The sequence below is a fragment of the Poecile atricapillus genome, chromosome 1 (assembly GCF_030490865.1).
Source record: "Poecile atricapillus isolate bPoeAtr1 chromosome 1, bPoeAtr1.hap1, whole genome shotgun sequence".
Lineage (NCBI taxonomy): Eukaryota > Metazoa > Chordata > Aves > Passeriformes > Paridae > Poecile > Poecile atricapillus.
In genome coordinates this window covers 166,388,765-166,414,377 of record NC_081249.1, presented here as the reverse complement: position 1 = coordinate 166,414,377, position 25,613 = coordinate 166,388,765, and the positions used below count along the sequence as shown (strand labels likewise).

General features: G+C 34.5%; 1 protein-coding gene across 1 annotated transcript in view; it reads right to left on the bottom strand.

Annotated features, from left to right (window-relative positions):
* Positions 1-25,613, bottom strand: part of PPP4R4 (protein phosphatase 4 regulatory subunit 4) — a 62,582-nt gene that overhangs the window by 23,485 nt on the left and 13,484 nt on the right. The window contains 9 exon segments of the mRNA XM_058854176.1: positions 324-446; positions 1,990-2,031; positions 2,034-2,110; positions 4,164-4,261; positions 6,227-6,232; positions 6,739-6,849; positions 7,829-7,902; positions 8,614-8,761; positions 15,540-15,642. Coding sequence (XP_058710159.1) covers positions 324-446; positions 1,990-2,031; positions 2,034-2,110; positions 4,164-4,261; positions 6,227-6,232; positions 6,739-6,849; positions 7,829-7,902; positions 8,614-8,761; positions 15,540-15,642 — 782 coding nt within the window.

The following is a 25,613-nucleotide window of genomic DNA, read 5'->3' as shown; positions in this document are numbered from 1 at the left end:
GCACAGAAATGAACAAAGTTAACATCATAATGTTTTGAAAGGTTTCTAGCTTCAAAAATTCAATCATACAAATCACAGGCTCCAGAATACCCAAATAAATCAGTCAAACCAATAAAGATAAAACACCATGTTTCCATCTTTGACCCTGTCTAAACAAAGGAAAACCAGCAATAAATAATACACAGATAGTCACCCTAAGAGGAAATTTCCAAAATCTAACTACCATTTCATTTGATATACTCAAATCTGGGTATTTTCCAAGGGGTTCAAATTCTCCAATCTTCCCTCATTTTTAAGCTTTGTAAAAAGAAATTAAATCATACCATATAATCCATTACACAGTTTCCCTAAATGGAAAGATAAAGAAACTATGATAGATTCATCTGCTTTGAAGGATTTTTCACAGAATGATTTCACTAATGGGAGAACAGTTTGACTCCGATCATCTGAAAAACAAAAGACATTTTTACAGTTAGCCATTTGTCAACATTTTAAAAAGAGCACAGAGACTGAACCTCTGTAATAAATTGAGAAAAATTTCATTTAACATTCTCAGAATTACTTCTGGCAGGCACTCACTGAAGGTACAAAACAAGAGGTAGAGAGAATGATACTAAATTTAGTACCTTCCCTGTTATGTTCATTTGTTTATTTGTTGTTAGTGAAAAGGCATCCCCCAGTAAAGGATGAGGCAGAGAATAAATAAACAGTCACTACCTTCTCACTCACCAAGAATACAGAGAGAAAGAATACTGCAGCACTCCTACAACAAGATTTTCTACAATAGTAGGAATACAGGGAGATCAAGACTGAACATGACTGCAACAGTAAATAGAAAAATCAGGATATGCTGCACGTAATTTTTTAAACCTACTGAGAAGTGTTTCAAAATCTTTTGGTATACAATAAATTCACGGAGAAACAAAATAGTTAAGGACACAGGAAAGAAATTAAATCATTTAGAAACTAAAGCCAAATCCAAATCCTCTGCGTCCTTATAAAATAAAGGAGCAAATGTTTGAAGAAATTTATATCTTTGGACTTAATTTAAATAAAATCATTGTATTAAAATGTTTGAGTTTTAAAGGGATCATGATTTGTTTTTGGTAGATGAACAGCAAGATTCAGCAAATAATTGTGGCTGAACAAAGTTAGGTTGGGCTGAAGAAATATTTTGATATTGTGGGAGAGAAACTCTGGGATGACTTTTTGGCTCATCTACCTTCAAAAGTGTTCATTTTCTAGTTCAGTCATGAAAACAAAACCCACGCAAACCTAATTTCTAGAAACATTCCTTAAAGACCTGCAAATAACCCCTGATTGCTTTCTCTAAGCTTCTTACAGTAATTCAAAGCAGTAGCTACAGCAAGGAGTGGGGAGGAGGAGTGAAGACTGAGAGGTGCAAAGAGAGGCACAAACTTGATAGCATCAGTACAAAGGCTCAAGAATTAGAAAATTAAGCTACTATCATACTTACTGATACAAACACTAACTGCTAAAAAGTCTATTTACAGTATTGTCCCCAAAACTGTATTATTTTTTCTTTTCCTTATACACTCCTCTTATGGCTTAAATACAACCATATATTGTAGTAATTCATCACCAAGTTCCTGTACAGTACATTTTTGTTGAGCTAACACTTTGTATTCTGTGCACTGATAGCACTACATTAATTAATTAAATACTAGAAACACAATAATCCCATAATTTATACAGCTGTTTTACTCATTCCGTTTAAGTATATTATACTAGAACTTGGAATATGATAATTGATTTCATGGACAACTTCTCACCTACCTTAAAACTTCCTGAATATAAAGCACTGCAAGACATGAAATACAAGGAAATATAAAGGACAAAACAACGAACAAAACAAAATCTGAAATGTCTGAGTAACGCTGTCAGAACAAAAAGAATTTAAAATACTATTATAAGATGCACTAGACTAGTACTAAGAATTGGGCTAGTATGCCTATATTAAATTCCTACCTGCATCAAACATATCAAGCAGATTCACTAAAGTCTCAAAGCTGCCAGGCGTACACTGCTGCCCTCATCTCTGGCCAGTTCCACTAACTCAGGAAGCACCACGGTTTTTGTTAAATCTGTCCTGCAACATGAAGCAAGCAGTCAAAAGAAAACTTACAATGAAACAATTCTGCCACTGCAAACAGAATTCTTCCTTGAAATAATCATTTAGGTATTTTTTGGGTAGTCAAGAAGAAAAAACTGACAAAGCCCTAAGAAAATTAAAGTTAAATAAAAACTTCCAGTCAATCTCAGGACTTTTCTTCTTTATCAAAGAAACATGCAAATTTTAAACGTAAAACTTTATCATTTGCTTGAAAAAAGCACTAAAATTAGCTCAAAATAAATAGAGGAAATGAAGTCTGAAAAAAAATCAAACGACTCCTGCTATTTCACTGTATCACTAAAAAAATTCTCATGCTAAAATATGCTCAATATGATGGTCCAAAGCCAAAATTTAATAAGTATAAGCCATGTTGGATTGAAGTGTCTGGAAATTTTATACATCAAAGATAAGCCTTCTTTACAGAGAACATCTACTGCTCAGAGAAAATGCGATTTCCCAACTAGTCTAAGCACTGGCTTTTGGCCTTGGTTTTAAAGTAGTAAAGAAAGGGTTCCACTTGTCCTTTTTTGCTTTGGTACAGACTGACCTACTAATATAGTGCTAAATAACTCCAGGATGCTGAAATAAAAATGCTCAAAATATCCCTTCTGATCAGACTAAAGCAGTAACAGCTGCCCCTTTTGTAAGTCAATATAAACAATAATCCTTCAAATGTTTATAATCAGCACTAAAGTTGTTTGCACCTTACAGAGATTATTATATGTACCAGCAAATCAAGAGGTGTTAACAGCATTCCTCCAAGTAAATGATTTAACATTCAAATAAAATTATGAGAAAATGATAGATCATTTAATGACAATAACATTAAATAGTAAAAATATGCATTTGGACTCTTGTCACATTATACCTTCGATATTTACCTGAAAATTTGCTCATATCTGTTTAGTTGTTTTTTTATTTACCTACTACCTATTCATCCTCAGCATGACACACTGGAATAGCTTCCATACTGAAAGTGCTCAATATTCACCATTTCTCATGAGATTAAATCATCTAAAGCATTGAGAAGGGATAAAAGAGCTTCAGAGAGAGAACAGTCAATACGAATACATTAATGCTAAGATTAAAAGATGGTGAGGAAGAATCAAAGAAAAATACACAGGACAGACTGCTAATTATAACAAAGTATTTAGCCAATCAAACCACTATTCTAAGGTGGACTAAATACCCAATAACGCTGTCATTTACCACTGCATAATACCTATGATTTTTTTAAATAAATAAATAGTAGAATAAGTGAAATTTAGTTCATTTTAAAGACACTAAACAGAATTATGAAAACTTCATTTACAGTATGATAACTTGTTAGTATAAGATCTAATCTATCTCTGCTGTCTAGCACTGGGTAAGGAATGTTACTTGATAATTTTTCAATTCTGTAAAAAAAAGTTACTGCTGTTTTTTCCTCCCTGATAAAAGGATAGTAGAGAGACCCTGAATTTTAAAATATTTGTTCACTCTGAGACCAATCCTGAGTGTAATTAACATTTTCTTTTATTAAAGTTCCAGACTTTTTCAATCCTATGTGTGAATACTGAAGGCCTTCAAGCTTCAATAAAAGTTGATACTGAGCTGAAATTTCCTTACAAAGCCATTTAACATCCTTTCTCAAAAAACTGCAAAATAATTATTAAAACTGTTAATACTTGTCAGAATTTTTAAATAATAAAATTATTTATTGATAATAATCCATCATCAATGGATAATCAAGATAATTTCAAGAAGTTACAGATATGATTATTTACAAAAAACCTGCTGGGTTTATGGTTCAGCAATAACCTTTACTCTCTTTTACTATATATTATAACTCTCTTTTACTATAAAAGAGAAGAAAAATCTTGATGTGAAAAAAGAAACAACTTCCAACAGCCAAGTACTAAGAACACATCTGTACATTTCAAATTCATTCTTGAATATGCATGAATTCAGCAATTTTAAAAGGAGCTTTTAGGTTAACATTTTAGAGAAATATTTTGCATTTAAGATCAGTCAGGCAAATTCCACTCACCCTATTCCTCGAGCTACATGTTCCAGTTGCCGACACATGCAAGTTCTAACTTCATATTCCACATCCTGGCACAGTGATTTTACCAATGGAAGAACTCTCTTTTAATACTAAAAACATGAACATTTTTTTAGGAAAATATAGAACAAGAATATATTAAATCTATTGAAGCAGTACTGAACTTTACTCGTTTATCCATATATTACTAATTTATCACACACAGTAAATTATTTTTCTGATAATCAGCAATTAGAAAAGAATATAGTACATTGGATGCAAATATGTGCTCCAAAGAAACAGGAAAAGGAATATTTACTGTCATTATAATTCGCTCATATTTCATCTATAATTTCTTATAAACTACAAAAATAGTAGTAGGCTACTGTAGTAGAATGCTGTCCTCATTTAATAAACATTTTCAGTACAACTTCTGAACAGCCACTGAAAGAATAAAAAGATTATACAAATGGAAATGCAAATCCCAATTAAATGTCTGTAATACTTCACCTTTCATATGCAGGTATCACCCAAGACGTAATTAGGAAGAAAGGAGAAAAAGAATTTCAGATTAAAAGCTTGAATATTGCAATGTCTTCAGGCAAGTAGACCAAGTATTCTTGTAAATCAAAGGCAGATACAAAATAAAAATTTTGAAATTTTGAAACACATTATTTCAGTAAAAACACATATTACAACTTGACAGAATCAGCCATTGTGTTTCCTTTCACTTCCCAAGGTTCTGTCATAGTTATTCATTAAAATATCTCTATAAAAATTCTTATGTTACTGCAAAACTCAGATAAATAACATGCAGCAATGACAAGCAAATTTGCAAGCCAGCTTGCATTCATTCCAGTGAAATTTAATTTACTTCTTACAGAAATATTTAGCTTCAAGTTTCAAAAATTGTACAGTCTTGGAAGTTGGCATTTTAGAATATACTAAATTAGGGGCTACATAAAAAAAATTAAAATAAAAAATAAAAAACTTTTAAACTTGGAACACTGGAACAGAGGGTAGAAAAACTAATGTTCTATGACAAGGACAGAATATAAAATAACCTGGGAGGAACATCAAATACAATTTTTTATTATAATAAAATTTTTATGAGGAAAAACTGTGCCATTCTGCAGAAGAAAGTGAAGATATGCTCATATATTGCCTACTCCTGAGGATAGATCTGTCTTCTGGGCCTGTACCAGGAGCCCTTCTCAAAGGGGAATGAGAGTGCATCCTGAATTTTACTCATTCTGCCACATTCTAAACCTCTTTTTTCAGGCCTCTGAACTGCACTCAGAGGTCTCTACCAGAAGAACAAGATGTCTCAGAAAATTCTGAGTTATCTTCTTAAAATGTAGTGGCTGTGCAGAAAAGGTGCTAAGACCTGTTTACTGAAATGAGGGGATTCCTGTTTCTGAACAGAAAGGAATCGTTGAAGAAACACCACAAAAGATGTGTGTTGATTATTAAGACTACTAATTAACACTACTGTATTTTCACATAAGATTCCAAGTAATCCCTAAAATCACTTATGTCCATGAGTCTGTAACTTCAAATAAATAAATGCAACTGCTATTCTGACAGTCCTAGAGATTTGGAATATAAAGGTTTGGTAACATTCTCAAAAAATACTATTCTACCATTTCCATTAACTTTTGAATGTCAACAAGTACAGTCTAAACAGCAAATGAAGATTTAAGTACCTTTTGGGCACCTTTTGGGTGCTTCCAGTTCTTTTTTATTGAAGAAAAAAAAACAACCCATAATCTAAAGAAATGTATTCCTAAATGTCTTGTCATATTGTCGTGTTATGCTGAATTCTTACATTTTGGGGCAGATCAAAATAATTCGTAGAGTGGACTTCTTCAGCTAGACAGTCTGGGAATTTAGTGGCCCACAGTGGATTTCTATTGTAATTCCAAGTCATGCTATACAGATTGCCCAGACAGCAAACACATTTGTTGGAGAGGTCCTAGTACCATAAACCTGGGTAAACTGACCAAGGAATGTACCACACCAACAGCTTTGGGCAGATGAGTGAGTCAAATTTACTTTCATCATTGCACCCTCTTCTGTCCCAACTCACAGAGACCGAATCCAAGGGCTGGGTAGTATCAGGGAACAGCAGTAGTTCCTGATATATCTACATTTTCATTAGGGATAGAAAAAAACAGATCTCCATGCTAGATTTGGTTACATAATAAAAAGTTACATATGGAATTCCTCTTCCTGTGACAAGAAATTCTAAGGAGATGAAGCTGTGTTTTGAGCCTGTAAGTTTGCAGAGAAATCCACTGTGTGGCTTATTTTCTTATAAGAAAAACAATATGGAAGAAGGGCATGAAAATGTTATCCATTCAAACTGGTGAAAGAACATACAAATTCAAGTTATGAAATGATGAACATCAGCAAGTCTGAACACGCTAGTTAAATAATGAAAGGGATCTGGAATTGAAAATGAGCATGAAAAAAAGCATTTCATTTTTGCAATAAAGTCTACTTTTCTTCTAGTAATTTTTGTCCACTAACAAAGAAATACTGGTTTACACTCTGGAATGAAAATATATTGACACTCTACTTACATATGAGCTTCAAATTTGTTAGCTACTTTTCCCATGATTTTACAACTAACTAAGCGGGACTGAAGTGTTTGAGAAAGCTGTGCTTTGGAAACAAGTGGATTCAGGATCTACATGGGGAAAAAAAGAAGAAAAAAGAAGAGAAAAATTGTGAGCATTAAATAAAGTATTCCTCTTCTTAAAGAAAAAACCTAGAAAAACATATTCCAAATGTCATTAACCTCTACAGTGAATTAATCAGTACTAACAATAATGGTGCCTATGCACATTAATAGTCGATTTTGTTTAAATGACATCTTTAAAATTACACTGCAATTAGATTTTGGAGGTGACTAGAATAATTTCTCTGTGTTTCTTCCAACCTAACTTTTTACCCTTTAGAAGTTGATTTTTTAAACGGTTCTGGATTCTAGTCTTATTTTAATGAGAATTTTTATACTACACAAACAGTCATATATTTAAATCTCCATATTGTTATAAACACAATCAGTATATCTGCTGCAAAGCTTTTAAACTTAACAAAATATGAATACTTAAAAGTGAATAAATTAGTTGACTAAAGGGGATTGGCATTATAACTTGGTGACAGATTTTCTTTTTCTTTCTTGAGCTACACAGCGAAAAATTAAGTGTTTGCAGTGCATTAGAGTTTTGGTATACCAAGAACTACTGAAATACACTAAGGAATGGATCTCCAGCATCCAGTTCCATTTAGCAGATATTGGAATTTTAGTCCAATAGTAAACAAAATGTAGTTTCTTCATGAAGACACGGAGTGAGATGCTATCCTGTAAACCAAAACAGGATGCAGGAAAAGATGTTACTGAGAATATAAAGTGCAGTGGAAGTGTTACAGTGGAATGTAAGTAAGTGCTGGCTTTATTTGCTGAAGAAAACTTCTTTTTTAGGGTGACCTTCCTGTCTCACCTTTTCATGCATTTTCGTCCCTTAGAGTGTGTTCCACAACCATTACCATCTTCACATGTACAGTGAAATTGCCACAGATCTGACTGAGGTGAATAAAACTTGCAGGGAAATACAATCTTAAAATCTTAATTTTTTTTTGTTAGCATGAGAGATTAGAATTACCTCATGTCTGATAGTTTCTTTTGGTAAAGCTTCTATTACAGCAAGGAGAGTTTCTAACCATGCATTGCTGACACCTATTTAAAAGAAATGAGTTACATGTGATGTCTCATATTGTACATACAACAACTAAACCAAAACACACCAGTTTAACAAAATTTGCTCTTTTTACACATGTCTTCAAGGAGCTATGTACCTGAAAGCCACTATATTAACATTCAAGACTTCAGAGTAAGAAGTAGGATAGGTAAGAAGCAGGATAGATAAGAAGCAAAGTCTGCCCCCATTTCTTTTCCATTTCCAATTTCTATATAAAATTAATAACTAGTCTGATTGCTTTATAAAGGTAATTCCCCTCACTTAGAAGCATATTCTTTTCTTATGCCCACTGAAACTTTTGAGTTGCACAACAGCCCTTTTTTTTCCCTTTGCATTCTAAAATTACTGTCAAAGAAATTACAAAAAAATAATCAACACAGAATAAATCTCAACCATCCTCCCTCCATTTTCTCAGCCACAAAATGTTGGTACTTCAGGAGAACCTCAGACTCAGAAACAACTTTGGAATTTAATCCTTCAAGCAAAGTGAGAGTTTTTTTTTGCTTCAATCAGAATTACATTTAAATATTAATATGAAAGTGGTCATCATGCAAAAATCTTTTCATTCATGCAAGTCTAGATACAAAGTCACAGTGATTTCAGTCACTGTTGACACTGTATTGTGAGGCCACTAAGGAAACAAAACATGCAGAGGTCATCAGCCATCAGAGTAGCTGTACAGCCCTGACCTGCATCTCTGTGTTCCAGGTTCTGGAGAATGATGTGTAGGAAGGAGTGGGAGTACGTATGAATGGACACCGACTCCTCTTGCAGAACAGTCAAAAAAGAAACAGCAGCTGTTAACTGCATTTCCACTCCTGCAACATGCAGAACCTCCTGTATAATTATAAATTATAACAATTTAGAGAGTGAGGCAGAAATGTACTGAAACAACATCCAAATTTTTGCATTCACTTAGAATTAATATGCAACAACCTCGGTAAACTACAAAATTTGCTGTAAAATTATTTTCTCTTAACAATTTATTTTTTTATGTCAATTTATTGGAGACATTAAATTTTCTTGATGCATCATAATATATCATGAATCTTCTAAGAAAAAAAAAGTTACTTATAATATTTTTTGTGACTTTAAGTTTCATCAAGGCAATGCATGCATTTTCCTGCTTCACAAAATGAGAGGTAGAAACACACGAGCCAACAATTGCACTTCTGCTGTTTTTGCACACGAAATAAAAAGAAGTATTTCATTCATTCATTGATTCAGTAAGAGATACTAAAATAGCAGAAGGCAATTTAAATTTCACCCCTTGACTAAAATGGAATGTAAATGAAAAGTTCATATATATAGTCTTAAGAATAAAGCAAAATACACTAGAATATTTATTTAGCTAACTAAACATTTAGTGCTTCTGAGCTCTGACACATAAGAATTAACTGGGTTGTCTTTAAAATCATCTATTCAAATTTAAACAAAGTTAATATGTTGAAATGAAATTAAATATTACTATTTTTTTAATTTAGAAATGGGCAATTTAAATTTTAAATTTCAGATGCACAGACCTTGCAGGATGCACAGACCTTGCAGGATGCAATCTTTGGCATAGCATTCATTGTAAGTATTAGTAATTGTAAATATCAACTAAGTGAACATTCCATTTGTTTACTTTTCTAAGTGTGTCTTTTTATTTTGTGAGAAAATAAAATGAGTTTATTTTTCTACTACTAATGCATTACACTCATTTTAAGAATGATGGCAAATTCAATAGGAGTCTAAAGCCCATAATTTCTACTTAGCACTTTATGTATGTGTTTCTGTTTCTTTTTTTAAGTGCTTGATATGAACAGTGTTTTCTCAGATCACTCACCAAAAATCAGAAAATAAGCTGGACTTTTAATTGAAAATAAAAATAAGCCTGAATAAGATTTAAAAAAAAAAAAATTTTGCACCTAAGTGCATGGTTGCTTATGGACTGCACTCTTCACTGGGTTACAAACTGGCTGCAGTGCCGGGTCCCGAGTGTTGGTGAATGGAATTACATCCAGCTGGCAGCCAGTCTCTAGTGGGGATCCCCAGGGCTCAGTGCTGGGGCCAGTCCTGTTTAATATCTTAATTAAGATCAAAGCCAAGGCAAATGGTCGGAGGTTCAGCAAAGGCAAGCTCTGGGTGCTCCACCTGGGGGACACAAACCCCATGCAGTGTTACAGGCTGGGGACAGAGCAGGTGCACAGTGGCTTTCCTCACTGAAAAGGTGGTCAGGCATTGGAATAGGCTGCCAGGGACGTGGTGGAACCACCTTTCCTGGAAGTGTTCAAAAGGCATGTGGATATGGAACTCAGAGTCATGGTGGAAACAGTGGTGCTGGGTAAACAATTGGACTCGATAATCTTAGGGCTTTTCCAAATTTAACATTTCTATGACTCTAAGCATTGCATATCAGAGGAATTTTGCTGAGAAAGTAGCTTGTAGAGAACATCTGAGAAAGTATTGACTTAGTAAAAACCAAGAAGTTTTCATTCTACAAATGTCAAACCATCTATACACGCAAATGTACAATTATTAGCTTATCTTACTTCAAGGAGAACCATAACTTATCTCTCAAGACTTGTCTGTTTACAACCATGTTTCTTTCTAAAAGGATTCTCGGTGTCCTTGCTCCCTCAAATGAAAAAGAGAAACAGCACTATGCTGCTTTCCAACAAAACATTTGCTTTCAATACCCATGGAACCTCCTGCCCCCTTCTTTCCACAAACTTTGTCCTTGTTCCACTATTGCTCTTAAAGCCACATCCAAGAAAAAATAAGGACACCCACCAATTTTGTATTTTGAATATTTTTGGATCAGAATACCTGTTCACATACTTTTCAGGAATTCTGGCTTACACTTGTTCAGAAAAACATCACCAAGAGAACCAAGAGCACTGTCTACACACTGGATGCTAACACAGCAGCACACACCAGAAAATCATGGAGCAATGCCTGGTTAACAGTTGAACTTGATGAACTTAAAGGTCTTTTCCAACCTAAATAATTCTGTGATTCTATGAATTCCATTTTCCGTACATATTCACTTTGTACGCAATACAAACAGGGTTACTTACCAACAAATAAAGTTCCCAAATAGTCTGCTCCACTGATCCACATAACTCTGGATAGTCATGTGTGAGAACACATTCTCTGGATGTGCCTCCTCATGGACCTCGGGAGACATTGAAATATAAATTTCTAGATTGCTTACACACCTGCCTGCACTGATGTTTACACTCAGAACTGTACAGTTCTGCATTTGGAAATGTATGGGTCTCCTCTTTCCATTTTCATACAATCCAAGCTGAGTAACTTAAATTTACTTAATATAAATTTATTTATTTAGAAACTGATGTATTTTTCTATACATGGATACTCCACAAATTTTCACTCCAGACTAAAAAAGCTCTCCCTGTCTTATTCAGACAAGCATATTTAATGGAATTTAAGGGTATTAGCATGTTCTTAACTATTCTAATGTCTACAAGTTAAACCCAGGCATCAAAACTTAAAATTTAGAAAGCCTGGTTTACTCCATTAATTGGAAAAAAGAAAATTCATCTCTAGTTTAAAAGCACATTTTGTCCTGCAACAACAGAATTCTCTTGAAAGAATGCTGCATGCAGAGATATAGTCAAATCATTTAAGTAATTGGATTGGTATGATAGAAATTTTCATTTAAGACTAAAAGACACAGAAATAATGGAGATTGCAGAAGCTCAAGGATACAATGAGAATGGATCTTAAAATTAATGTTAGGTATAAGGAAGGATGAAAATCATCCTAACTTTTCTTAAACTATAAAATCAGCTATGGAAAAGAAAAGCTTTCAAGAGGAGGCTGATATATTAGGAAAATAAGTAAGTATGAAAATGAGTTTGGAACTAATCAGACAACACTGAATAAAGCTTGATGTATATACAACAACAAGAATAAGCATAGTTTGCTGCAATCACAGCATTTGGAAAAATGTCTTATTAGTCATTCAGATAGACACCTGCAATCTCCCTCCATCACTTTAAGTTGCAGAGCCCAAAGATGGAAAGCAGGAAAAATACAATTAACATCATTTGAAAAGAGCCATTTTGTGGACAAAGAGAAATGCTTGTAAGAATGTCTAAGCTTTCCCTAAATCTGCATTTCAATGACTTCCAAGGTTCATGAGGAGGTGCATGCAGAAATCCAGAGTGGAGTTCTCTATGCAGAAGAACACATACAAGGATGCAATTTCATTTTAATGGCAGAATTAAAAAAAAACAACTTCCTAATCTCATTACATTGACATCTAAATTATATACTGTATGTTTGTTTAAATAGCATAACCGAAGTACTGACACTTAATTCAATAATTACTTATGTATGTCACATTTATAGATGTATTGATTTTATTAATCTCAGACCTAAACCACTTATGTTATAGTGTCTTTGATATAATTTTAATTTAGATTTCACAGAATAATAAGCAATATGCATCCATCCATTTCTATACTTCTAGAAGTAACTGGATTTATCAAATTTTCACAAATGAAATACAAATTTGCAAGGTATTCAGACTGAACATTCCTTGCATTTATTTCTTTCTTTATCTGCTTTATCCTCAGCTCTAATAAAAACATTCATTTTGCTTTGGGTGTCTGCAAGCATGCTAAATAACTACACTGGTTTCTTTATGCAATTGTATGGTGACAATACTTTCAAACAAACAGCCTTCTGAAACTACTACATAACTCATTTTTCATGTGCCAATTTGATTTCACAAATGATTATTCCCAACCTAAAGAAGTAGAACCAAGTGCAATAATTTAAATCAATTTATTTCCCTGCAATGGAAGATTACATCTGCAAGACTCTAATCACAGTTGAGTTCAATTATGCCTTTACAGACTATAAAAGTTTAACAATTAATGGTCAGGATGATTCCTCCAATAAAAACAATGTTAAGAAAAAAAATAGGTCAAGTTAATGATGTCAAATGCTGTTTTGCAGTTAAAAGTGCAGTGCACATGGGTAAAACATCACTTTACTTCTATTACAGATAAATAATATTAGATAACAGAACACCATTGAAGAACTGTCTTTATAAGAGCATTGCCATGGAAAGGAACTTAATTCATATACATTCCACAAAGTTTCAGTTTATAAAGTTTAAACTTGAAATGAATGCTTGGATTTAGACTGACCTCATTATATTTTACTTTTACAGCCCTGTCGGGAGCCCATTAACTTAGGTTTCATTTAATTTGTCATCTAGGAAGTTATCCAGTTTGGGTTTAAATGACACTGTAAGATGAAAGCCACACTACTTTTCTCAGTAATTTTCTCAAAGATTGATTTTATTTATTATTAAAGTTCTCTGCTTCATTTCAAATATTTCTGTCTTCAATTCCTAATGCTTCTTTCTCCGTACACTGTTTTCAGTTGAATGTCTTTAATATACAGGAAGATACTTTTACAAAGTAACTAAGTACAGCCTGATCAAAGATCACACTGAGATCCTGCTCCCACTGTACAAATACTTTCCAGGCTCCAGGCCCTATTCATGCAAATGATCATACTTTCAAATATTTTCTTCATCTCTATATAAAAGAAAACTTAAAACTAGAATAAAAAACTGTATTCCCATACTAGACTTTTTATTGAAGACAGGCCAAGACCAGCACTTCTCTATGGCTTGAAAAATAAGGGTAGAAAATCCACATTGTTTCTTATTCCCCCTTAATTTCAGGAAGAATTCTGCTCTCAAAGTAGAAAACCAGAGGCAAAAATAGATTGATGTATGGTAAAGCATAAAAAAACAAATCATCTTTTCTTGAAGCCAGTAGATTGGTTTAGAAAGACTGCATGACATATGTCAGATTAATGTCATTGTAACTGCAGGTATTTGGTGCAAGTTGAAGGGTTACCAATTACTTTGAAATTTCAAGTCATTTTTCTCAAAGCACTTTTACACTTACACATATTTAAGCAAAACGCCTATTGGCCTGTATCTTATAGCACAGAATGCAACCAGAAGCAGTTCACCGTTTTCTAAACAATCTGTCAGTCTACACCAGTCCTTAGTCCTGAGGAGAGCTTTTTCTTGACTTGGTATTTGCTGAATCTAAATAATCAGACAAAAGTAGGAACAGCTCCTCTTAAGGAACAGAAGTCTCCTGAGATCACAGATGTTTCAGGAGATAACATGAAGTTGAGAGGTGATGTCTGATATTCACAGAATGCTTAAGGCTGGAAGGGTCTTCTGGAGGGCATTTTCTCCAATCCCCCTGCTCAAGTAGGGCATGTTACAGCTAAGACATGCCCAGACTGCTTTTGAATACCTCCAAGGAAGACAGTAACATCTCTAAGCAACTTGTGCCACTGCTCAGTCACCCTCACAGTGAAAAACTTATTCCTGATGTTCAGAAGAAATCTCCTGTGTTTCTGTTTGTGCACACTCCAGCAAGAGTTGCAGTTCTGTCACTGGATACCACTGCAGAGAGCCTGTCTCTGTCTTTGCTTTGTTGGGTATTTGTAGACATTGATAAGGCCCTCTCCAGCCCTCTTCTTCTGCAGGAGTCCTAGGGGTCTTTAGCATTATTAAGTTTTTCATTTGCATTTGTGATTTAGTTTGTTCTTATTTGGCCAATGCTGCTTCTTAAACCACACTTTAAATGAACTTGTACATTTCTTCTGGGGAAGGAAGGGTTCATTATCTGGGACAGAGTGGAAATACAGAGACAGGTATCTTCTCCACAATCACAGAATCATGGAATGGTTTGGGTTGGAAGGGACCCTCAAAAGTCAGCTAGTCCTCCCCCACAGCAAACAGCAGGGACACCTTCCACTAGACCAGGTTGCTCAGAGTCCCATCCAGTTTGACCTTGAACATTTCCAGGGATAGAGCATCCATAACTTCTCTGGGAAATCTGTTCCAGTGCTTTACCATCCTCATGTTAAAAAACTTCCTCCTTACATCTAGTCTGAATCTATTCTTCTTTAGTTTAACCCCATTGCCCCTTGTCATATCTGAAAAAGCACTGCCAAGAAGTTTGTCCGTATCTTTTTATAAGCCACTTTTAAGAACTGAAAAGTCAAAATAAGGTGTACCCAGAGCCTTCTCTTCTCCAGGGTAAACAACCCAAATATCTTTTATAAAAACATATCTCTATATAAAATTACTGCATAAAATTACATGGTCAGCATGCATTTATCACAACTAGCAGTGACTTACTAAAAATATGGCGGGCAGAATGTGAAATTGCACAGACAGCTAAAAGGAAACTATATTCTTCTGGACAGCACCATCAAGATCTTAATGTTTGGATGAAAGGCTATTGAGAACATCAGAATCAACCATTATGCCTGGATAGTCCACAAAAAGAATTTTCAAAAAGCTGTCAAAACACTGGTAAATCTTAAGAACATTTTAGTAGTATTAATTCTACTTTCTTTTTCCCCCTGCTGTAACAATTTTTTAAAAACTATATCTGTAACACTTCTTAAATTCAGTGCATTAATGTGGAAGACCTACTGGACATACACCTCCTAGAGATTGAGCTTGCAATAAAAATGGGATTTTTTATTCCTTTGTTAAAATACTTAAACTGTCAGAAATAGATACATCCAAATCTCAATACGCAAAACTTACCCTGATTTTTGGTAAAACCCGACGAAGTGTCTCTGCAGGATTCTGTCTCATAAGGACTGGAAGATTTGCCACCACACTTGTTCCTTGGATATCCTGGCCAGAACTTACAAAAACATAAACATACAATACATTACTCACTATGATGATTACAAGCTCACAGCTTTCATTAAAAAAACAAAACCACGAAAAATGAACCTATACTATTCAGGCTTTTCATGCAAGCAAAGAGAGGCATTATTTTTTTTTTTATAATATGTGGTTGAAGACCACATTTTAAAATATCATCCTGTCAAGCTATTATATATCATTTCCTACATCGAATGCTTTAAATTTTAGTGTAGCTTTGCATAAAAATATGAAACTTTTGAAAGATCTTTTCAAACCAGATGATCAAGGCATTGGTTTCATGGAATCTTTTGCCTTACAGCAACACAAGGGATAAACCATAGGAAGTGGATAAATAGAAGATATACATACAAGATGTAAACTTGTACAAGATGAAAACAACACAAAATATACAATATTTTAACAAAAGTCTACCATTATTTCCTTTTGAAGGGAAAGCAGTCAGACATATAGTCATATGCACATAAACATGATTAAAAATGGATATAAAAACTTGGTTAAATTACAGATCTTGTACCTTTCTCCTCATTCTGTCTCTTTCAATGGTATCCCACAATTGAAAAAGGTAACAAAACAAAAGCAGGATGGGAAGGAAATCGTAGGCAGCAATGAAAAAAAGTATGAGGTGAAAATAAAAATTACTCAACTGGATCAACTCCCAGAATAGAATCAGACACCAAGAGGGTCTGGATGCCAAAATTAAAACTAAAACTAAACATCAACGCATCCTTTTCCTTTGGCAAGGCATACATATCTTTGTGTTATCCAGTAGTAATGCAAAAAAGCCAAGGTAATTTGGAGAAGCTATTTAATTAAAATTTTATTCATTTTGTATCAAGATGGAAGAAACCCTAAGTGCTAAAAAAATGCAAACAAAATGCTAGTTTTATCCATCAAAATGTAAAGAAAAGGGAAGCATTTCCCTTTAAACCAGAAATTCTTAGTTTCTGGCTTACTGCCAATTAAGAATGTGAAGCAGGAGGCATTTCAACACCTACACACTGTAATTTTCCAACTGCAGATTTTTCTTCTATTTCTACCAAATTAGCTGCACCATAGATTTTCTTTAAATACTGAAGACTTCAGAATTACAGCAAATTATTGCTAAATGCTCAGATGTACACATTTTTGTACTAATAAACAAATTAAAATAAATGCTAAATCTTTTCTTCAGAGTCATAGTAAGCTCAGTGTTATGAAGGCACTATTCCTTTATTAACAGTGCTAACTACAGAAGAACACAACAGAGCCCTATACTTAGAAGCAATTTAGCTCAGCCTCTTTTGTGCTAGCAAAATCCACATACCATTTAAATATAAAACTTCAGGACTCATCTTCTGAGTTCATCCTACAGGAGATCCCAGTGACTTAGCAATGCTGGGAATCCTTATGCAGGGAGGGAAGCTCTCGGGCCCCAGCACTCCTAATATTTCCTTCCTCTGCAACAGCAGCTGCTTGCTGCTGGCCAGGGGTCCCAGACCTGGTCTAAATGCAGGACCCATTGCAAAGCACTTTTCAAACACTTCTCAAGCATAAGCACAGCACTAAGCCTTCTCCCTCTAGCCCCTGGATTTGCTTTTACTTGTTTCTTCTACCATAGTAAAATGAACTCCACATAATATTTGTGATGTCTTGAGACAGAAGCAAATCCTCCTAGCAACCATTTACAAACATATGAAGGACAAAAATGTGCCTGCAAGTAGTCAGCTGGGATTTGTGAAGGTGAAATCAATCCTGACCAGCCAACTTGACATCATGATGACTGGTGGAGATGATGAAAGTTGTTTAGCTTATTTTAACAAGGCTGTTGACATTGTCTGCCATCATATCTCCATAGATAAACTGATGAAGTGCAAGCTGGACAAATAGAAAGTGATGTGGACTGAAAACTGAGTGAACTATTGTGCCTAAAAGGTTGTGATTAGTGGAAAGGAAGCCAGCCACAGGTGGTTTACCTTACTGAGGGCAATAAAGTTTTCATTAATGGCCTGGGTGATGGGACAGAGTGCCATCAGAATGCCATGTCTCAGTATGCAGATGACACAATACCAGGAGCAGTTGCTGACAGACCAGAATAGTCTGGTCACTCAACAGGCTGGAGAAACAAACCAACAGAGATCTTAGGAAGACCAGCAGCAGGAAATGCAAGTTCTGTAGCTGCAGCAGAACAGCCCCATGCACCAGTAGAGGCTGGGGGTGAGCCAACTGGGAAACATCCAGGAAAGGACCTGGAGGTCCCAGTGGACCCAAAACTGACCCAGAGCCAACAATGCATTCTTGTGGGAAAGGTAGCTGACAGTATCCTGGGCTGCACTCAAGAGCATCACCAGCAGCTCAAGACACATGATTGTTCTTCCCTATTCAACACAAGAATCTCACAGACAGGCAGCAGCGAGTTCATCACAGAATTTGTGCAGAAGCTTAGACAACAGGGATCTTTAATCTTCAGAAGAGAAAGTTTGGGGGCCTTATTTGACATGTATAAACTCTGATGCCAGACAGTAAAGAAGACAGAGGCAGATTCTTCCCAGTGGTGCCCAGTGATAGGATGCAAAACAATGGGAACAAATTCAATACACAGGAAATTCCACTTAAACCTTAAAACACCCACAAATTCTTCTGTATCAGAGTATTCAAATATTGGAATGAGTTGCCCACACAGATGGTGCAGTCTCCATCCACAAGATTCAAAATCCTGAGTTCAGGACAAGGCTCTGAATATACTGCTCTAACTGACACTACTTTGAGGAAGGAGGTGGACTAGATGATCTCCAGAGGTCTCTTCCCACAACTATACTACAATTATGTTCAAGGTATGTGTTGCAAATTTCCCAAACTTTCATGAAGCTCATTTCTTACATTAATTTTTAAAGCATTTTTAACAACTGATTCTACAAGATAAGAACAAAGAAAATTTTAAAAGTCCCTGCATACTCAATTAGAAACATTTCTATCTGGAAATGGATGGAAGGACTACAATTTCTGCAGCATGAAAAATGAACATTAGTCACAGGATGTACTGCAAGACAATATTACCACAAAGGATTTTGAAAAAGAGAAGACAGATTTACATTTCTCTCTCCTTCATTCACACTAGCCTACAAAACACAACAGCAGGAGCAGAATACAGTATTGAAAGGAAGACTGAGGTACAAAGTTTACCCGAGCTCTAACTGAAGCTCCATCTGTGTAGAGGCTTTTCTGTGGCTAACTGCACCAGTTCAGCAAAACTGATTTGTTAAATGGCCATTGTGGAATTAACCACTGAAGTCTGTGCTCTGTGTAAACAGAAGTTCTGATGAATGGCTGCAGGGAATTACAGTATTAACACCCCTTAAGTGACACTATTTTCAGTGCAAATATCATGTTCTGTGTTGGTCCAAATCTGAATTTTTTGAAGACAGAAGTAAAAATTTAGCAACCTCAATGAGTGAGGGATTAGAACAGCACAGTCAAAAAAAAAAAAAAAATTTAAGTATTCAATAACTAACTGAGTATTAAGAAAATGAAATTCACAAACACTCAAACTTGAAAAAGGGTGTCCCACAGTTGTGGGAATCTTTGGACACATTCATAACTCATCTGGACAATGTCTTGAGTAATGTGATCTAACATCAAATGGCAGCAGACTTGGAAGCTGGCTCTGCTTTAAGCAGGGCATTGTACTAAATAACTTCCAGGGGTCCCCAACCACCTAAAATATTCTGTGACTGGGATTCATAAATCCTATAGTTAATTTCCTATTTGTATAAAAGCTCAGTATCTGACAGGATTTAGCCTTTTCAGAATTATTCGATTTCAATTCTCCCTCCAGGATTTCTGTTCTCCTGTACAATCTACTGCTGCCAAGGCAAACTAGAAATCCCGATAAATATTTTTGTCAATAACATAAAACTGTGTGGCTCACAAGACTTCCTTTGAGAATCACCTTTAATTTATTGTGAAGACTTTTACATAGCAATATTTTCTATGCAGATGGGTAGACACAGACTTAAACCTTTTACACTGCTTTCTAGGTACTAGTTCTTCATAATAAAAACTAACACTTTTATAAGATTTTTGATTTTTTGAGGGGTTTTTGGGTTTAAATTTTTTCTTTAAATAATTTTAGGTTTTTTGAAAAAAAAAAAAGGGGAAAATCTAGAAATTACAAAAATGTGTTGAAAACACAAATATTGATGTGTCATTTTATGACTAGTTTTCATTTTATTCTGAAGGGAATATTCCTTGGACAAAATACAACCTAGTATTTTCTTTAAAAGTACAAGTCTTTCTTTACACTGGTATAAAGCAGTAATTTTCCTTTTATTTCATGTGAGGTATGCTTACATTTCAACTACACTTCTTTAAACAGAAATTATGTAACAGGAGAGTCTGAACATCTCTTTGACATTTATTGTAGCAAGTACATTATAAATATACTCTGTCCCATGGAAAAATTTGTCATTTTTTTAAAGTAACTTTCTTTAAGATCCTCAGTTGAACACGGAGTTGTAAGCAATATAATTATTAGCACAGTCTTGAATCTATTTATTACAAGGGAGTAAACCTGCAGTAAATCCAGAGTAAATTAGGAGAAGATACTCAGAGATATTTCTTTAAGTAAAGAAACTTTGTTTGTAGCCTTCTATAACTGCTGAAAATAAGAAAGAATAAAATTAATCTGAAAATTTAACTCCAAAATAATAGCAATGTTCAAGACATCAGAAGTCCTAATAATATCATAGGCTGAACATCTCCTTGCAATTGACATTGTAGTCCTTTCAAAGTAAAATCTAATTTTCAAAATCACTTTCTCATTTTGATCTTCTACTTAAGACATATGCGGCCATGATCATTTCAGAGCATATCTGAATAAAATCTACATGGTCTATTTATTAATTAAGAAGAACCTAATCTGATTTTAGTATAGATCTGAACTTGTACCACTGCAAGTGAAACTTCTACTGTAATTAAAGTGAAAACTGAAACTTGAGATTTAGCTGCATAGTAGATCTATATTCACAGCAACTTTGTTTACCAGGATAGGTTTGGTCAACTGAAGTCTCTTATTTCTGTTTCCTTGTTGAATATCTGTCAAAGAGAGAAAGGAGAATGTCTAACTCATACAGATAGCCTTTTCTGTTTCTGAACCAAGATAAATGCATTATGATGACACAATAATTTCTTCCTAATATCATCAGTTTCTGAGTTTATACATTAATTCTTACGAGTAAATATTGAGCTTTTCTCCCTTGAATTTTAAGAAAAGTTTCAAGAATGTGAGAAGTGCCTCAAAGGAACACATCTTTCCTCTCAAATATTATCCCAATATCAACATTACAATCTCCTAGAAGACAGATTTTTTTTCTTCCTTAGAGGGCTTATGACACATTTTGTATGGTTTCTGGGTAGAATTAATTTTGGATTTTTTTATTTTGAGTCTGAATGTGAAAATAAAGCCAGTCTTTTTACTTCAAGATTGAGATATTGCCATTTCCCATTCCTAGGTGATATAGCAAAAATTTACTAGGAGCTGGTACTATCTTTCATTCTGCCAGTCTTCACTCACTGATCCAGAATTTATAATTTTCACATTCAACAAGATTTGTCATGTTCACAACATGCATTACGTGCTATAAGAAGTCTTCTGAGAAAGTACAAGACCTGTAATTTTTCTACACTAAAAGTGAAAAGAAAAAACAAACAAAAAACATAGATGCTAACTGAATTCTAGAAGGGTGAATTACTTCTATTGACCTAAATTTTTCTTATAGTCTAATTTAGACACAGGATGTCTTTTCATTCTCCAGTCTTATTTTTTCTATCAGTATACTTCATACACACAGAGAGAAAAAACTTTAAATGACCTAATAAGTATTAAAATCTACTTAAGAGTCTTCTTCAGTTTGTGGCTCTGACCTATGTGGAGCACTATAAATAACAGATCCCAAAACTCCCACTTTATTACTACATGTATTTCTAGCACGTCTTCTCAGCCTTTCTGACTATAACATATTCCATCTTGTATCAATTCCATACTTTTTTTTTTTCATAGCAGCTCTAATCTAATAGTTGTAGAAGCTGATCAGAACTTCTAAAAAAAAAAAAAAAGGAAAGCTGTAGCTGTACATTTCAACCTCTCCTTTCTAAACTGACTCACAGGTCTAAAAAACTTGTTTATTTTTTTAAGATTTATTGACAGCTCTAACAGAAACTGCCACTTCACCTCAACCCTTGCTATGAGTCTTTTCAATCATGAAAAAACAAATTATGCTATGCTAAATCCACTTGCAATTTCTCTGTATGCTATTAAGAAAAGCACATTAAATGTTAGGAAAACAACTGTTAACTGGTCTTTCTGCCTATATCTGCTTGGCTTTTTAAAAATATATTTCTGCATATGCAAGTGTTGAAGACCAGAATAATGAAAAACACCTGAATAACCCTAGCCTTTTAAGAATTAAAGTACAAGTAGAACTTCTTATGGATCTTCCAAAAAATTCAAACTTTTTAGAATAGGCTTATAATCACCGTAACAAAATCATACTAACAGTAAAAGACAGACAAATGGTAAACAAAACGTATTTTGTACATGAGTTGACCAGCCCTTTTTACCAAAATCACAGAGACTGGATCAAAAGAAAATGCAAATGTAAAAGACCTATAGAGACACTATAAATAACACTGAGAACAGAATGAAAGTATTAGCAGAGTGACTGAATGAAAAGCCACAACAAAGTAAAAATAAAAAAGGATAAAGAGAGGGTTTGAAGCTTTTGATCACAGCATTTTCCTCATATGCAAGAAAATCATAACTAGATATCTTAGATATATTTTATATAGGTATTGTAAGTAAATAGGCATCAGATCTAATAATACAAGTTAAGGTTATGTTCTAACTGTGGGCTCTGAATGACTTCCAACAGTTCCTATTAAATTTCTTTCAAATTACTGCTGTTATACTCAAAGGACCTGATGACTCAAAATAAAAAACATAATCAGAAAATTAACACAGAACAGTGAACTTACTCCTCATAAGAGCTAGGTTTTAGACAAGTTGGAAGTGGAAAAGCTTTGCTGGTTCACATCCTATTTATTATTCAAGGAGTATACACCGCAGTAATATTCATATTTTCAAGAATATTGGACAGCTACTTCAGACTGATGCAATTCCACGCATCAGCATACGTCAGACAGCTGACTCTCATGCTGCTTTCTCATATAACAAAAGCAACCACAGATCAAAGGCAGCTTTCTGAGATAAATACACAAATAACCAAAAACTGCTTCAATTTCAAGCTGTTCCTGATTCATGTTCTGTCAAACAAAAAAGTGTTTTACTGGCTTTATGTTCACTTTGGAAAGTAGGATAAAATTCAGCTATTTAATTAAATACAAGAGTTAGAGTCATGTCTCTCAAACAAACATAAGATTTGTTCCATGTTGGAATGGACAACCAAACCAGGTCATACAATTAACACAATAAATAAATTGAAGTGGTGACACAAGTCTTTCAAATTTCCAGCTGACAGAATAATTTCATACACTAGATAAAAATGAGCATTACATACACATCTTACATATTACATACATCTGCATTCTTCATAAAACTATTATCAGCACACCATCAGAATCCTCCTGCCTATCTGTGCTGGTTTGGGTTGGGTTAATTTTCTCTCCAGGGGCTGGTATAGGGCTGTGTTTTGGATTTGTGCTGAAGACAGGGTTAATATTAAAGAAATATTTTTGTTACTTACACAGGGCTTACACAGAGCCAAAGCCTTTTCTGCTCCATGCTAGGGAGGAGACTGGGGGTGCATGGTAGACTGGGGGAAGACACAGACATGACAGGAAACCCAAACTGACCAAAGGGATATTCCAGAGCACATGGATCATGCTCAGTTTACAAAGTGTGGGGGAAAAGGAGGAAGGGGGGAACATTTGGAGCGGTGGTGTTTCGCTTTCCAAGTCATTACACACGGTGGGGCCATGCTCTCCTGGAGATGGCTGAACACCTGCCTGCCTGTGGGAAGCAGTGAATTTGCTTTGCTTTGCTTTGCTTGTGTGTATGGCTTTTTCTTTCCCTATTAAGTTGTTTTTATCTCAGCCCACAAGTTTTCCAGCTTTTACCCTTCTGATTCTCCCCCAGTGAGTGAGTGGCTGGATGGGGCTTGGCAGCTGCCTGGGGTTAATCCACAACACTACTCCACTATGTTTAGATAACTGTAGTCCTAGTAGCACTCTCTATCTTCAAAATCCCTACAATAATCTTAAATAGCATTTTATTGCACTATTTTTTTCCTCACATAGTCATATTAACTTATTTCTAGTGGTACAGTTATCCCAGAAAGAGTTCAACGTTCTGCAATGGAAAGAATAAACAAAAGCATTTACCAGTAATTCCACCCACATTTACTAAAATTAGTCCAGAATTATCTCTGAAGAAAAGAATATCTCTTTCCTTTGAATGAATTTCAAATATGCTCAGCTGCATACATCCTTCTCAGCCTATATCCACTGTTAATCTCCAGAATTTCTGGCTTATCTATTTACTACATTGATATCAGTATCATTCTACGGAAGAAAATGTAACACAGAAAAAGAAAAATTACATTAAAAAACATCCACTGATATAATAATATTTGCATGCCATTCCCCTGCCCTCCTCTAAAAAATAACTTTATTAACTGATCACTAAAAGGTTTGGGACAACAAATTTTTAGTCTAAGCTTATGGTGTAATATTAACACAATATATTAATTTCCTGAACAATACTTTTATTAGCTATCTGAAGAGACATCCATGCAAATGGATATTGACTGGCAGAATTTACCATAAACACAGCCCACCATGCTTAAGCTATCAATGTTATTCTAGTGCATAAAGAACTCTGAAGTTCTATACAACTTCCCTTGGGCCAACATGGTCTTTACAAACATCACACAAACCATCTCAGTTGATATTCAGCATGCAGTCCCCTGAAAACAATGAGCTTAAGGCAAACTCTCAGTCACAGCAATGAGGGCAAAGAAAACATAAGTAAGAAAGGGGAAGGAATAACATTTGGGGAAAAATACTCACATCCTTTACCAAAAAGCAGTAAACTGAATCATGAAAATCTCAAATGACCTATCAAGTACTAAACCCTAGTTAGAATCTTTTTCAGCTCATGGGTTTTATAGGTGTGGGACATTATACCAAATAGAACCAAAAGCTGCCATGTCCTAACTGTTCATTTAAAAAGATGAAAATCAACTTCCTCATTTAATGAGAAAGTAAGATGAGACACTGTAGAAGTTTTTACCTAATGTCTTCCAATTTTCCATAAATATGTAAGATACAAAAATCTCTATATTAATTTTATTGATCTATCTACCCTCTAACACATCATTCTCAAATAGGTGGGACAGTTTAAGTGATCAAATCACAAGTGTATTTATCTGCAATAAGAGTCGATTTTTACATACCAGCATGCATCTAATGAATTATTACAAACTCATGGTGCAAGTATTTTCTTGCAATACAATAAGCATACAGGGTTCAAAAGAATTTACAAGTAACCCTTAAAATATACTTAAGTTTGCTTTACATGGTGAAAAAAACAAGAAGAAACAGACATACTCTTGGGTTAAAACCTATAGTAAAGAAGCAGGTTAATTTTAAGTAGCTATCATTATTTTCTCCATTAATTTAGTGGCTATCAATTGCTGCAGTTGAAAAAAATAAAATTAAATCTTACCCTGAATCTAACATAATCTATATAACTATAATCTAACTAACTTCTAGTTCCAAAATGGCAGAGAAATGGATGTTCTAATCCTGAGCTTTGAAATAAAATTGCATAAAAGAGATTAACTGTTTATAACAGAATAATTTTGGTGCGAGCAGCAATCAGGCAATGACTCATGTTTTGCTATTTAATATGGACATAAATCCTCCCCCTCAAAAAGCTCAATTACAATTTCA